The sequence below is a fragment of the Muntiacus reevesi genome, chromosome 10 (genome assembly GCF_963930625.1).
Source record: "Muntiacus reevesi chromosome 10, mMunRee1.1, whole genome shotgun sequence".
Classification (NCBI taxonomy): domain Eukaryota; kingdom Metazoa; phylum Chordata; class Mammalia; order Artiodactyla; family Cervidae; genus Muntiacus; species Muntiacus reevesi.
The window spans coordinates 46407438-46423245 of record NC_089258.1 but is presented as its reverse complement, the minus strand read 5'-3'; the positions used below and the strand labels follow the sequence as shown (position 1 = coordinate 46423245).

Here is a 15808-nt window from a genome sequence, read left to right as displayed (position 1 = left end):
GAACTATACAAAAAAGACGTTCATGACCCAGATAATCATGATGGTGTGATCACTCACCTAGAGTCAGACATCCTGGGATGCAAAGTCAAGTGGGCCTTAAGAAGCATCACTACGAACAAAGCTAGTGGAGGTGATGGAATTCTATTTGAGCTATTTTAAATTCTAAAAGATGATGCTGTGAAAATGCTGCACTCAGTATGCCAGGAAATTTGAAAAACTCAGCAGTGGCCGCAGGACTGGAAAAGGTCAGTTTTCATTCCAATCCCAAAGAAGGGAAATATCAAAGAATGTTCTAACTCCTACACAATTGCACTCATCTCACATGCTAGCCTACCAGGCTCCTCCATCCATTGGACACGACTGAAGTGACTTAGCAGTAGCCCATGCTAGCAATGTAATGCTCAAAATTCTCCAAGCCAGCCTTCACCAGTACATGAACTGTGAGCTTCCACATGTACAAGCTGGATTTAGAAAAGTCAGAGGAACAAAAAGTCACATTGCCAATATCCACTGGATCATTGAAAAAGCAAGAGAGTTCCAGAAAAACATCTACTTCTGCTTTATTGACTATGCCAAAGCCTTTGACTGTGTGGATCACAGCAAATTGGAAAATTCTTCAAGAGATGGTAATACAAGACCACCTGACCTGAATCCTGAGAAATGTGTATAGAGGTCAAGATGAAACAGTTAGTACTGGACATGGAATGACAGACTGGTTCCAAATAGAAAAAGGAGTATGTCAAGGCTGTATATTGTCACCCTGCTTATTTAACTTATATGGAGAGTACATCATGTGTAATGCCAGGCTGGATGAAGCACAAGTTGGAATCAAGATTGCCAGGAGAACTAACAATAACCTCAGATATGCAGATGACACTACCCTTATGGCAGAAAATGAAGAAGAACTAAAGAGCTTCTTGATGAAAGTGAAAGAGGATAGTGAAAATGTTGGATTAAAATTCAACATTCAGAAAACTAAGATCATGGCATCTGGTCCCATCACTTCATGGCAAATAGATGGGGAAACAATGGAAACTTTGACAGACTTTATTATTTTTTTCCCCAATTATTTTTATTAGTTGGAGTCTATTTACTTTACAATATTGTAGTGGTTTTTGCCATACATTGACATGAATCAGCCATGGACTTACATGTGTTCCCCATCCCGATCCCCCCTCCCACCTCCCTCCCCATCCCATCCCTCTGGGTCATCCCAGTGCACCAGCCCCGAGCACTTGTCTCATGCATCCAACCTGGACTGGCGATCTGTTTCACACTTGATAATATACATGTTTCAATGCTGTTCTCTCAGATTATTCCACCCTTGCCTTCTCCCATAGAGTCCAAAAGTCTGTTCTATACATCTGTGTCTCTTTTTCTGTCTTGCATATAGGGTTATCATTACCATCTTTCTAAATTCCATATATATGTGTTAGTATACTGTATTGGTGTTTTTCTTTCTGGCCTACTTCAATCTGGATAGGACATGACTTGATGGACATGAGTTTGAGCAAGCTCCAGGAGTTGGTGAAGGACAGAGAACCCTGGCATGCTTCAGTTCATGAGGTAGCAAAGAGTTGGACACAACTGTGTGACTGACCTGACAGTTGTACCTTTTCAGAATGTCATATAGTTGAAGCCATACAAAATGTAGGTGCCTCTCTCTTCACAGTATGCATTTAAGGCTATTGTGTCTTTTCATAACTTGGCAGTTCATTTCCTTATATTTCTGAATGTTGTTTGTTATTTAGTCACTAAGTTGTGTCCAACTCTTTGGGACTCCATCTTAGCTGAGCCCACCAGGCTCTTCTGTCCATGAGATTTGTACAGGCAAGAATACTGGCGTGGGTTGCCATTTCTGTTGCATATATAACAGGATATTATTCAGGAATAGACTGAAGAAGGAAATGGGAACAAGAATACTGAAGTGGGTTGCCATTTCTGTTGCATATATAACAGGATATTATTCAGAAATAGACTGAAGAAGGAAGTGGCAACCCACTTCAGTATCCTTGTCTGGAGAATCTCATGGAAAAGGAACCTGGCAGGCTACAGTCCATGGAGTTGCAAAAAGTCAGACATAACTGAGTAACTCACACTTTCACTTTCAAGCTATTGAAGGACATTTTGGCTGCTTCCAATTTTTATCAATTATGAATAAAGCTGCTAGAACAAGTGAAAAATCAAGCAAAAGAATACAGCTTAAAGAAAGTACCAGTAGAATTTTATGACACAGTGGTTGTAGAATATGAGAGAAACAGGAAACTCATGTATGATGCCATTTTTTTTTCTAAGCCACTGGAAGAATGGGCTTCCCACTTATTGAAATGGAGAAGGCTGTGGAATTTCAGACTTGGAAAAATAAAGTTTAAGAATATGATCTGGGGATCAGTAGATCTGGACTGCTATTTAAACATCCATGCAGATATGCCAGGCTGGCAGTTGGATACATAAAGCTGAAATTCAAGAAAGATCTGAAATCAACCTTCAAGCAAGAGAACTGTCAACACATGTACACTATTTAAATCCATATAACTGAACCTAGATGAGACTACCCAGGTAGTAAGTTAAGACAGGAAGAAAAGAGGCCCAAATACTGAATCCCAGACACTGTTCTAAGGATTGAGAGATGAAATCAAAATAATGAGGGAACCGAGAAAGCATGTCCTTGAGGTTAGAGGCTGCCATGAGTGTGGTATATAAGGATCTAGTGAACAAAATCATATGTGCACATTGTAAAAGTGTCATTTTTTTGTTACTACACTATACCTATGTAAGATGTAATCATCAGTGGAAAATGGAAGGAGGGTACACAGGATCAGTCTGTACTATGATTGCAACTTCTTGTGAATTTGGAATTACTTCAAGATATAAGAATTTTACAAGTCTATTGACAAAAAAAGTACCTCAAAGAAGATGAAGTGGATAACTGTGGGATGTTGTTGAGAGTTTGTATGAGATGAAAACTAAGAACTAACCCTTGGATTTGTTGGTGTGGCTGACATGAGAAGAGTGGTTCTTGTGGACCAGTGAGGACAAAATCCTGACTCAATTGGGTTAAGTTGAGGATGGGAAAAAACTAAAGATTGCAATTAGAGACATTGTTAAGGTGTGTTTCTGGGAAAGGGATTTTTATAAATAAAGCTAAAGCTAGATATGGAGTCTGGAAATAGATGTGGAAACAAAAGTTCAGTTCAGTCGCTCAGTCATGTCTAACTCTTTGCGACCCCATGGACCACAGCACACCAGGCCTCCCTGTCCATCACCAACTCCCAAAGTTTACCCAATCTCATGTCCATCAAGCCAGTGATCCCATCCAGCCATCTCATCCTCTGTCATCCCGTTCTCCTTCTGTCCTCAATATTTCCCAGCATCAGGGTCTTTTCTAATGAGTCAGCTCTTCACATCAGATGGCCAAAGTATTGGAGTTTCAGCTTTAGCATCAGTCCTTCCAATGAACACTCAGGACTGATCTCTTCTAGGATGGACTGGTTGGACTTCCTTGAAGTCCAAGGGACTCTCAAGAGTCTTCTCCAACACCACAGTTCAAAAGCATCAATTCTTCAGCACTCAGTTTTCTTTCTAGTCCAGCTCTCACATCCATACATGACCACTGGAAAAACCATAGCCTTGGCTAGATGGACCTTTGTTGACACGGTAATGTCTCTGCTTTTTAATATGCTGTCTAGGTTGGTCAAAACTTTCCTTCCAAGGAGTATGCATCTTTTAAATGAGTTACTTAAACAAAAGAGTTACTTAAAAAAAAAAAAAAAAAAAAAAACACGCTTTTTTATTTTTTTAATGGGAAGTATTATAACATGTTTACATGGGGCTTCCCAGGTGGTGCTAGTGGTACAGAATCCACCTGCAGTGCAGGAGAACAGGAGATGTGGGTTCGATCCCTGGGTCAGGAAGATCCCCTGGAGAAGGAAATGGCAACCCTCTCTACTATTCTTCCCTGGCAAATCCCATGTACAGAGGAGCCTGGCAGGCTACAGTCCATGGGGCTGCAAAGAGTTGGACATGACTGAGTGACTAAGTTAAGTATGCTGAGAGCAGCTCTCCAATCAAAAGAGTAAATGATCATTTGTTGAGGGATTTGGCTTAGATGAGAGCAATAGCACAGCTATAGGTGTTAACTGTAGGTTGAGTGTTTACTGCTCATCCAGGGAGGATATTTTGTGGGCAGAAACGCAAATAAGTGATCACACATGGTGACAATAGATCATAAAATTTCCCTTTCAATCACTTCTATTTTCTTAGAAAAATAGGAAACAAAATCACATTAAGGATGTGGCAGGAGATGCTGGCAGGAAGAGGAAGAGAGTACAAAATGGTCTTTCCTCCCAACAGAGGACTGTTCCTCCCAGTGGAGAATGGATGTGGGGAACAGAGTAGGGATGTCATCGTTAAAAGCCAGGTTGGATGTGGTTGACCCATCAGTGCATGTCTATTTGGGTTTTTTCTGCAGCCACATTTACCTTGGGAGTCCATGTGGATTTGGTCCAATTTGAATCTACGGTGCTGACGGTGGAGTGATGGCAAACACAAGGGAGTGGTTGAAATGAAGGCCATGAAACCTGAGGATGACATGGAGAAAAGAGGGGCCTGAGGAAAGGAATTGAGAAAGTGGAACAATCGGGGAGTGTTGGCACCATTGGGGTCCAAGAATGATTGGAGTGAAGGTATTTGAGGACGTGACCTGGAAATGTAGAGAATGGAGGTCTGAGAATGGGGCAGTCCACTTTGCTGCTGGAAAATGATCATTTATTGGTTTTGAGAAGATGGAAGATGAAGGTGGGAATGAGGGACTGCCTTGGAACTGAGTTGCTGGAAGAGGGGGCACATGAACCAAGAGGTCACTGGTCAGATGGTCTAGCTTGATACTGAACTCAGTGAGGAGCAAGTCAGATGTAGCATTGGAGACACAGAAAGTGAACCAGAAGTAAAAATCTGCAAGGACTGGTGAAGCTGCCCCAGGGATTGTGTAGATGACTCCAAGGAGGACGATGCTAGATTCTGAGGATGAGAGACTCCCAACTGGAGCACTTCGGGGTGGGGGAAGAACAAAAGGGGTCCACAAGTCATGATGAGGTGAAGGTCAGTGAGCATGTAGTCCTGGACAGTGGCATTCAGGATATGGGTACAAAACTTGGACCTTAGGGAGGATTTCATGATGCAGCATCCTGTAAAGACATCTGGTTTCCTTGAGTGTAAAGAAGTGGGAATTGTACCGCAGAAGTGGTTGCGATGTGGGAAATTTTGCTGATAGGAGCTTGGGAGAGAGGAAGGAACCATACACGTGAGCTGTGTTGATCTCTGAGGAGAAGGGGGGTGACCTCAGAAACCAGTGCTTCTCACAGCATCTTCAGGACCCAAGGATGAAGGATGTAAGGGGACGGTCCCCCAATGGTCTCAGGTATAACACAGGTGATGAGGCTGCAGAAACAGTAGCATTAGATCAGGGTCCCCGTTCATTCCAGCACTCCAGAGAAGTGGAACCCTGGGGAAGGGGGCTGCCTTCTGACCACCAGACTCTGTGACCCTCTTCTCCCCTTGCGGCAGCTGCTAAGCTCCTGGTGAAAGCAGTGTGTAGACCTGGGAGAACAGTCTTACTCAAAGCAATGGTAAAATGTTCAAAATAAGTAAATAACCTGTCATTAAGCGATGACTGTGTGCTAAGTTGGAGAAAATACAAAGAGCCATTTTTATGGAGTCATTAGTATTTGCCTGCCATATTTTCAGCACTTTACAGCTACTGATCTATTTAACCTTCAAAACCACTCTACGAATTGTTGTTATTCAGTCATGAAGTCATGTCCAACTCTTTGCAACCCCATGAACTGCAGCACACCAGGCTTCCCTGTCCTTCACTGTCTCCTATAATTTGCTCAAACTCTTGTCCATTGAGTCAATAATGCCATCCAACCACCTCATCCTCTGTTGCCCCTTTTCCCTCCTTCCCTCAATCTTTCCCAGCGTCAGACTCTTCCCAGTGAATTGACTCTTTGCATCAGGTGGCTAAAGTATTGGAGCTTCAGCTTTAGCATCAGTCCTTCCAATGAACACCTAGGACTGATCTCCTTTAGGATGGACTGGTTGGATCTCCTTGCAGTCCAAGGGACTCTCAAGAGTCTTTTCCAACACCACAGTTCAAAAGCATCAATTCTTCGGCACTCAACCTTCTTTATGGCCCAACTCTCACATCCATACTACTGGAAAAAACACGCCTTTGTATGACAGCCTTACTATCATCATTTATAAATAGACACACTGAGGCCCAGAGAAGAGAACTTGTTATGTAACGGACAAAAACTCAGATTTCAATCCAGGCAGCCAAATTGAAAGCTTGCACTGGTATCAGTATTCTACACAGCTTTAGAGAAGGCATGTTAGAAAACATTACCTAGTATTAGCAACTGAACATTTTAAATGTGTGTGCACATCGTTCTTCTTTTCTGAATATTTTCTATGCAATTTTTAAAATTGAGAAGAAACTGTACAGGGTATACCCTGCATTTTATAAATTTAATATTGTGAGTCAGGGATTTGCTGAAGCAGTGTTACAGATGCTTGCTAATCACCACATGGTTTGGTTGCATTGTAATTTATTTGATGATTTATCTGTTGTTAAACATTTAGTTGGTTTCGATTTTTCTTTATGAGAAATATGGCAAAGTATGTCTCTAAATAATGTTTTATTCGGTATTTTGAATCATACCTTTAGGTTACATTCCTAACAACACTGATACCCAAGCTACAGTTTGGGATGAAACTTTTTAAAAGTTGTGAAATTCCTTAGGGGACATAGTGCACTCTGATTTCTGCTTACAGTTAGAATTATTTTCCCCACTTACAGAAATCAGTACATTCAAACACATCTTTTATTAAAAACCCTATCTTCTTCTTGGATTAACTTGATGGCATTCAAACTCCTTTAAGCTGTGGAATTTTTTTTCAAATGCAAGATTTTGTGAAAACTCAATATAGGAAATGGATTTAAAGAAATAGTTGCTCTGATAGTTGCTGCAGGATCAAAGTCTGACTCCTTGACTCTATTTTAGCATCTGTGCCCTCTGACCCCTTCATGTGGCTGTCCCAGGAGCACAGTTTTTACCATATGGAGTGATGGGACTCAATATTGATATTCAGCATTTTACTAGGAAATATTTTGGGTGCTAATTTTTATAGTCAAGTATTTACCTGGCAGTTTCAAACCTAACTTCATTTTCTTTCAGCAAAATGTGTTTTAAAAAAGGAGCAGGGGGGTGGGGGGGGGGAGATGATGTAATTCTAAATAGCACTTACTTAAGTAGATACCCTTCCCCAATTTTTCAGCTTCTAGACAAAAAAAAAAAAAAAAAAAAAAAAATTCCTCTATATATAGCAGAATTAATATTAAGGTATAATTGTTGGTACATTTGTTCTACTGTTAATGTCCAGAGATAAAAAAAAAAAAGCTTACATTATATTGATATATAACTATAATATATAAATATTGGCCAGAATATCTAGTTTATTTTAATGGTTATTTTTAATATATTTTACTTTTTATACATTATTTCTAAGTTTACATTAAATGTTTATGGAGTTTGAAATAATTCTTCAGTTTCCGAGAAGCTTGTCCATAATCCTCATTTTTTAATATTTTACTTGATTATTTTGCTTTCTCTGCCTGCCTTGACTTTATTTCTTCTTGAAATTTCCCTGCTGCTCTGCTGAGAACAAAAGGAGCATTTCTGGACTTGGGGCTCAGCTATTTGCCGAAAACAAACAGAGCGAAACAAACAGTCAGCTAAGCCCCTTCTGGATTGCCACCACGATGAAACTTTCTTCTTATAGGCTTGCTGCCGTTTTTAATAGAATATTATATTTTTAGAACTTTACATTTGAAAATGCCTCATAGTACTAGAACTAAATTAGCTTACCTTCCTACTTGTACTCTTTGAAATGATAAAGCTGGATATTATCCTAAGCCCAGAGGTATATCATTACAGTCTCATTCCTCCTACTGAAGATGTCTGAGTGGAGGGTTAGTATAAGTGACTCAAGCACAGGAATGTTGTGTCAGGCACGCGAGGAGGGGAGAGAGGGGACCTTACTGAGGTCCAGGCTGCCTACGAGGCCCAGGGGCATCCCTGAGCAGAGTCAGGCTCATGAAGCTTGTGGCCCAATGCTTCGTCCTGAGCACAGTGCTGAGAAGTGGGGCAGAGCAGGCTGAGGAGACAGGGAGCGAGCCCAGGCAGGTGAGAGAGGGCTGGACGTGGAAACCAGGAAGGGGCCAGGGAACAGACGTGCAGGCAGTGGGGTGCGGGGTATCAGACAGGATGATGAGCGGTGACTCCGTGGGGCTGACAGAGCAGTCATACACTGGCTCCAGGCTCCCCAGCAGATCACAAAGTCCTTGGATACTCAGTTCACTTCAGTCGCTCTGGGACCCCATGGACTGCAGCACGCCAGGCCTCCCTGTCCATCACCAATGCCTGGAGTTCACTCAAACTCATGTCTGTTGAGTCGGTGATGCCATCCAAACATCTCATCCTCTGTTGTCCCCTTCTCCTCCCACCTTCAAACTTTTCCATCATCAGGGTCTTTTCAAATGAGTCAGCTCTTCACATCAGGTGGCCAAAGTATTTGAGTTTCAGCTTCAACATCAGTCCTTCCAATGAACACCCAGGACTGATCTCCTTCAGGATGGACTGGTTGGATCTCCTTGCACTCCAAGGGATTCTCAAGAGTCTCCTCCAACACCACAGTTCAAAAGCATCAATTCTTCGATGCTCAGCTTTCTTTACAGTCCAATTCTCACATCCATACATGACTACTGAAAAAACCATAGCTTTGACTAGATGGACCTTCGTTAGCAAAGTAATGTCTCTACTTTTTATACATTGTCTAGGTTGGTCATAACTTTCCTTCCAAGGAGAGAGTGTATTTTAATTTCATGGCTGCAGTCACTATCTGCAGTGATTTTGGAGCCCCCCAAAATAAAGTCAGCCATTGTTTCCACTGTTTCCCCATCTATTTGCCATGAGGTGATGGAACCAGATGCCATGATCTTAGTTTTCTGAATGTTGAGCTAAGCCAACTTTTTCACTCTCCTCTTTCACTTTCATCAAGGGGCTCTTTAGTTCTTCTTCACTTTCTACCATAAGGGTGGCGTCATCTGCATATCTGAGGTTATTGATATTTCTCCCGGCAATCTTGATTATGGCTTGTGCTTCATCCAGCCCAATGTTTCTCGTGATGTACTCTGCATATAAGTTGAATAAGCAGGGTGACAATATACAGCCTTGACGTACTCCTTTCCTGATTTGGAACCAGTCTGTTGTTCCTTATCCAGTTCTAACTGTTGCTTCCTGATCTGTGCATACAGATTTCTCAAGAGGCAGATCAGGTGGTCTGGTATTCTCATCTCTTTTTCCACAGTTTATTGTGATCCACACAGTCAAAGACTTTGGCATATTCAATAAAGCAGAAGTAGATGCTTTTCTGAAACTCTGGAACTTTTCTTGGATGCTCAAGTCCCTTATATAAAATGTCATAGTAATATTTGTATGTAAACACCACACACATCCTATCATATACCTTAAATTATTTCCAGAATACTTACAACGACTAATACAATGAAAATGGTATGTAGTTGTCAGCATGCAGCAAACTTAAGTTTTACTGTTTGGAACTTTCTGGGAATCTTTTTTGTATATTTCCTATGTTCTGTTGGTAGAATCTATGGATGCAAAGAGCAGACTCATTGGGAAAGACCAGGATGCTGGGAAAGTTTGAGGGCAGGAGGAGAAGGGGGCTAAAGAAGATGAAATGGTTGGATGGCATCATCAACTCAATAGACATGAGTTTGAGCAAACTCTGGGAGATGGTGAAGGACAGGGAAACCTGGCATGCTACAGTTCATGGGGTCACAAAAAGTCAGAGATGACTGAGTGACTGAACAAAAACAAAATGGATATAGAGTCTGCAAACACAGACAGCCAAGTGTGTACTCTTTGCTAGGATTATGTGATAGGAAAGAAGGGAGGGAGGGTGGAAGGGAGAAAAGAGAGAAAAAATGGAAGAAAGAGAGGAAGGAACAATATTTACAGTGTCTTCAAAAATGTTGTCTTACAAATATGTGTCTGCCCTATATATACAGTTTACTATATACATAACATTTTGTATTAGATGATTATATAAATTGAATAACATCTATTTTTTTTTACAAAGTGGAAAAAATTACAAGATCCATTTCTCTTCAAAAGAGTATTTATTCCAATGCTAATTTGTATCCTCAGTGTATTATATTTTACCTTACTGATCTTTTCCTTGTCGCTTTTCCTAAATTATCCATTTTAAGTTTTCATGTAGCTGTTTCCTACTGAGAATCTTTTTATGAATTGGTGCATCTCGGTTTTCATCTTATTCAAGGACTTACCTGAAATTCAAAGCAAGTGCACATTTCAGACTCTACCTGATGTAAAGATTAGGGTGGCTACTTCTTTTAAGATCACTGTGTTTTCACAGCCAGCTCACAGAAAATGAAGCAAAGGTGGCTACATACTTTTAAGACTCAAAATGTTGCCAACTTGTTTCTGTCTTCCTTTGAGAATACAGTTGAGCTGCCTGTGAAAGTCAGGTGTATAATAATTGCACATCACAGATCTTAGAAAAGACATAATTTTACTTCTTTCTTTAGTGGTAGTTCAGTTCACAAGGCAATATAATTGGTATACTGTTAAGTCTTTCCATAGGACTAAGCTAACAAATCAGAAGAAAGAAACCCTCATTCCGACTGTGTGTCATGATTTTGGATTCAGAAAATATTTGCCACCCATCAAGAGTGGCGCTTGAAGGAGGTACTTGGGTCTGAAGCCACTTTTAAATGTGCTTTCTCTCTTCTGCCCCTTGCAGCCGAGGGGGCCTGCGGGGGAACCTTGCGGGGTACGAGCAGCAGCATCTCCAGCCCCCACTTCCCCTCCGAGTACGAGAACAATGCTGACTGCACGTGGACCATCCTTGCGGAGCCCGGGGACACCATCGCGCTGGTATTCACTGATTTCCAGCTCGAAGAAGGATACGACTTCTTAGAGATCAGCGGGACAGAAGCGCCGTCCATATGGTGAGTGCTGGACAAGAGATGTCCTTCTTTCTTGCCTTGGCTCTTCTGGCTGCTAAAATGTAACCTATACTGTGAATGATTTGTCAGAGCTTCCCGGATGTTTCTGCACTGATCTTGGAGCTAGAGAAGTTGTCTGGTCCTGGACACTGGAATTTGCCTCAGTTTGGGCTTGTATGAAGCTACACAGGAGAGGCAGCTAAGTGACCTTAGCTAGCTTTGGATTTGGTCTGGAGTTGATTCAATGTCAGCAAATATTTTTAGATGCTGGTGATTTTAAAATGTCATGGTACTAGTCATCTGTCTCCTGTTCTGCAAATGTGTGATCACATACATCTTTTCCGCCCTGGAGGCCTTATGACCAACCTGTGCAGGTCACAAGGGAACCATAAATGCTCATCTGATGCATACATAATGCTGGTTATCTGATCAGTTCTCTGGTGTGTGTGCTGGTGATGACAGGAGAAAACCCAATCGAATCCACTGCAGCCTCCGGTTCATGGTGTTTCTTGCACGAGCAGACTTTGCTGTGTCCATAGTACAATTGAAGAATAGATGTTTAAAGATTTAAAGTATACATCAAATTAAGTCACTTGATATGAGTTGAACTGGATTTTTTTGCCTTGTTTTAATGTTTTAATTTCTTAGCATTTTAAGAACTACAACTGGTACCTATTTCAATCTTTGACAACAAGGAAACTCCACTGTGAATTCAAAATAAGTTGGAATAGAGGAAATACTGGCTCTTGATGCATTGGTGAAGGGGATAAAATGAGTGATTTTGTATGTCTCTATGGGTTTAAGTATGCATTTTAGTACAGAGACTGAAGGATAAAAATATCAAAACAAATGTCATAAGTTAGACCACCTGTTTTAAAACCAATTATCAACACTGAATTTTACTTTATTTTCCAAGACTCAACATTCAACTCAGAGAATTTGTATTTATAGACTGTTATTTCCTTTCATTAATTTTATTGTCCTTATGTTAAATGTTACTTCAATTAAGAGAAAAATAACCACTGCTTCTGTGATCTTTGTTTTCTGTTTCATTCATCTGAGCAATACTTTTAGATTGAAAAAGGTTATTCTTTTGCTTATTTCATGTTATACAATTTAAGTTTTAAGACTCAAAGATTGATTATGTTATTATCTGTGTAGCTTCTTGTAACATCTGAGTTCATGAAACCTGATACAAAGCTGAAAGTTGAGTGTCCTGGATTCTGCTCCAAGTTCTGTTGCAAATCATCACTGTGACCTTGAACAAATCATTTAACTGCTTATATAAAAAGAGGCTGTACTAAATGAGCTGTACTGTTTTAAATTAATTCATTCAACATCTACTGAGTGCCTTTCTCTGTCCATCAGTGTAAGAGATTCAGTGATGCAACACTTTCCTTGATCTAAAATCACCTTGTTTAAGTTTTCAGAAAACCATTGCAATGCAAAAATATATGGTGACACATTCTCGGAAATTCAGCCATTCCTCGTAAAGGCCTTATTAGTGAGAGATTCCAGAGATCTCAGGCATTTCCTGGATGTGATGTCAGGTTGGGAGTGGGGAGAGGAAAAAGTGAGACGTGTTGGATGATGGTTGTATTAATAGCATCCGTGGTCAAGGTTGGTTTTTGCCAAACAAACTTTGTTTATGCACGAAAGGAAACTCTACAGTGTGAATGTCCATGTCCAAGTGTGAAAGAGAAACAGGGATGCTGAGCAGCGATACCAAGCAGGGTGGCACAGAGTCTGCAGAGGGCCTCACGGCCCTTCAAACAGCGTGAGTCACTCTGAGCAAGCAGACCCCTCGATTTCATTTGTCTGTCGTAGGTGGTCTGTAGGACTGAGCTGATCTTACTTGATGTGGTTTTGCCCATTTCTTCTTTTCTCATCCCTGCTGATTTCTCTCACATCCTCTCCTCCTCTGTTTTATCTCCACCAGTCCTTCCCCCACCTCGGGTCCCCTCCTCTTTCAATATCAGACTCAGAAAAGTGTGTGTGGATGAGCTCTTGAATGTGCTAAAATTGTGATCTGTAGGAAATGCCTGGTGGGGCCACGGCCACGTGGGTGCCTGACAACGACAGCTCACAGTCCTTATCATGTAGGGAATGTTGGAGGAATTGCCCCATGTCTTCCTGGTGCTTGGATTCAGCCTGAACTGGCTTCCAGCTCTCTGAACTCTTCCTCTTGGTGTTTGCCAGAACACCACGTTCAACAGCAACCTAGTAGCAGTGGGTAGGACCCGAGCAGTTGTTGACAAAGCCCTGGATGGGACTTGCGCCCTGCATGCCTTCTGGTCTAATAAACTGTGTTTCTTGTTGGTTCATCGTGGTTCCTTTCTTCTGATAGTCCTCATCAGACATGTATGGAGCTGTGTTGCTAATAACTTTCTCGAGATGACTGGCATCGTCCTGTTGGTGTGCACACAGCCCTATGGGCTAGTTATTGGCATCCATGCCCGCTTCTGATGAAGAGTCTGAGGCACAAAAGATGGGAGACGGCAAAGTTGAGGGAGCAGGTGCAGGGCAAGGCTGTGTCTGAAGGCCTCTGAACCCAAACCACATTTTCTTTTCACTCTAAGACTGCCCTCCCAGTGGAACAGTCCAGGTCTGAGCCTATTGGCCTATCAGGGAGGTTCCTTTTTCTCTGTTTCAATACTGACACCAGGGTTTGGATCCTAAAGCCTTGAGCAGGCCACCACCATAAGGGAGATGGGGCACTGGAGAAGCCTCTGAGCACACAAGTGCATCTGTAGAGTCAAGGGCAGCAGAGCTTCTCGGGGTGACATTGAGTGTTCATCACAATTACAAACAGCAATATCTTGACATGGCCATAGGACCACTTTACAAGGGAATGCTCTTCAGTGGAGGCAGAAAAGGAAAACATGGTTTTCCAAAATCGCTGCTGAAACACACGTGGGCACAGTTACAATACAAAGCGGAGCCACTGGGTTACCTTTCCAGATTTATACAAACGCATAATAGAACTTATCTTAAAAAGACTGTTATTTAACTGTAATTTTCGAGTGACAGCCTCTGCCATGTGTCAGGTTCTAAACTGGTATATTTAAAAGATTTACCCATCCCCGAACTGCAAGAAAAATACTAAGTGGCCATGTAGGTGGGTGTACTTCATCTCGGGCGCAAGGTTACTCGGCAATGACAGCAGGACCGTGCTAATGGCTATGCGTGTAGAGAGAGTGCACACACACATATAATTTTCCAATAATCTATTTTTAAAAGAGAGACTATATAAGCAAGGGCACTCTGAGAAGAAGCTACTTGGAAAACTGTTACGAACAATAATAGGATTAGCCTTATTTTCAATTCATTTGGAGTGAAGTTACCAACTCAGCTCTGCTTTATTTAAGGGTTGCCATGGCTACAGCCGAGGCTGTCTAAAAGTGGCGGATGATGTAAAGTTCCAGAATTGTCCATATGTTAATCGTCGGGGAGGGGGAGGGCGGAGAGGGGGGCAGCATTTGCTTTAGCCTAAGCCACTCTGTCCACCAGATGAGGATCAGTTCATTTTGAACTAGTTAGATTCTAAGTTTAGACAGGTCAGCCTCTTACCCCTTCAATACCTTTTTTAAAGGGAGAGCCGTCAGTCCTGGTTGTCTTTGCAGTGTGGTCCAGTAATTACAATTTTTCCTGCAGTCAGGAACGTGGTTAGCAGTGAGGTTAACCATTGCTTCTTACTTTCTAAAGTGATCCAATCTAACTCCTAATTCAGGAAATATCAAAAGGAAAAAAAAAAAAGATTGATTTTATTTCAGCGTTAAGCTACTAAGGCTTCTAAATTAAGACATGGTGGTTAAAAGAATTTGGAACATCACAAAGTCTTGACAAAAGACCAGGAAGAGAGTGTTTGGTATCTTTAAAATATGCACTCATATTTGGGCATAATTATCTACCCTGTTTCGAGACTGGGTGGGTGTGTCTAGGGGTAGAGAAGGAAGAAAAACAAGAACTCACAAATGTGCTTAAGATGTGCCCCCAGACTTACTTAAATGCATCAGTTTCTTAAAAAACCTTCAGTGACTGAGCCATGACAATTGGAATAAAACCCAACTGAAGCCTTAACAGATCATTCAAGGATTTTCAGAGCATGGCCCACCCTGCCCACCAGCCTGGCCTTCTCCCTGCCTGGCAAACACCCTCACTTTGCCCCATTAAGTACACCCTGGCCTTCACCTTAGCAGATGTTTGTGTCTCTTGCGTGTATGTTCAGGAGCCAGCCTCCACGTGGAACACCCAGGCTGCTGAGCAGAAAAGACGTTAAAAGAACGTAAGTGACATGTAGGTGGTGGAACACGGGGAGGAGTACCGCCAGGAGGGCGTGGAGCTTGACACCATTGTTCTTCCTGGAAAACCACACTGATCATAAACTCAAGAATGCTTCCTAGCCCACTCAGATTAACCCTGACTTCTTATATCAATAGAAAATCTGTTACATATGATTTTTTTTTAAGGCTTAAGTTTAGTTATTCACTAAGCAACATGACTCTACCCCTTTGTCTGTCCGGACTGTGTGAGATTGCATGTTAGAGGACAAAAAGTAGTTTTATAACTACACTTTATTCTGTTCCCATTAACCAGGCAAAACTTCACCATTAAATCATTCTAATCAGTGATTTGCTGAAGCCAAAACAGAACTTCAAAGGAACTGGCAACGCTGAGTGAACTTCAAAGAACCCTTGA

At 41.6% G+C, this 15808-nt stretch overlaps 1 protein-coding gene across 1 annotated transcript in view; it reads left to right on the top strand.

Annotated features, from left to right (window-relative positions):
• Nucleotides 1–15808, top strand: part of LOC136176275 (CUB and sushi domain-containing protein 1) — a 1594796-nt gene that overhangs the window by 610096 nt on the left and 968892 nt on the right. Inside the window, exon 4 of the mRNA XM_065946402.1 lies at nucleotides 10906–11113. Coding sequence (XP_065802474.1) covers nucleotides 10906–11113 — 208 coding nt within the window. The remainder of the gene's footprint in view (nucleotides 1–10905; nucleotides 11114–15808) is intronic.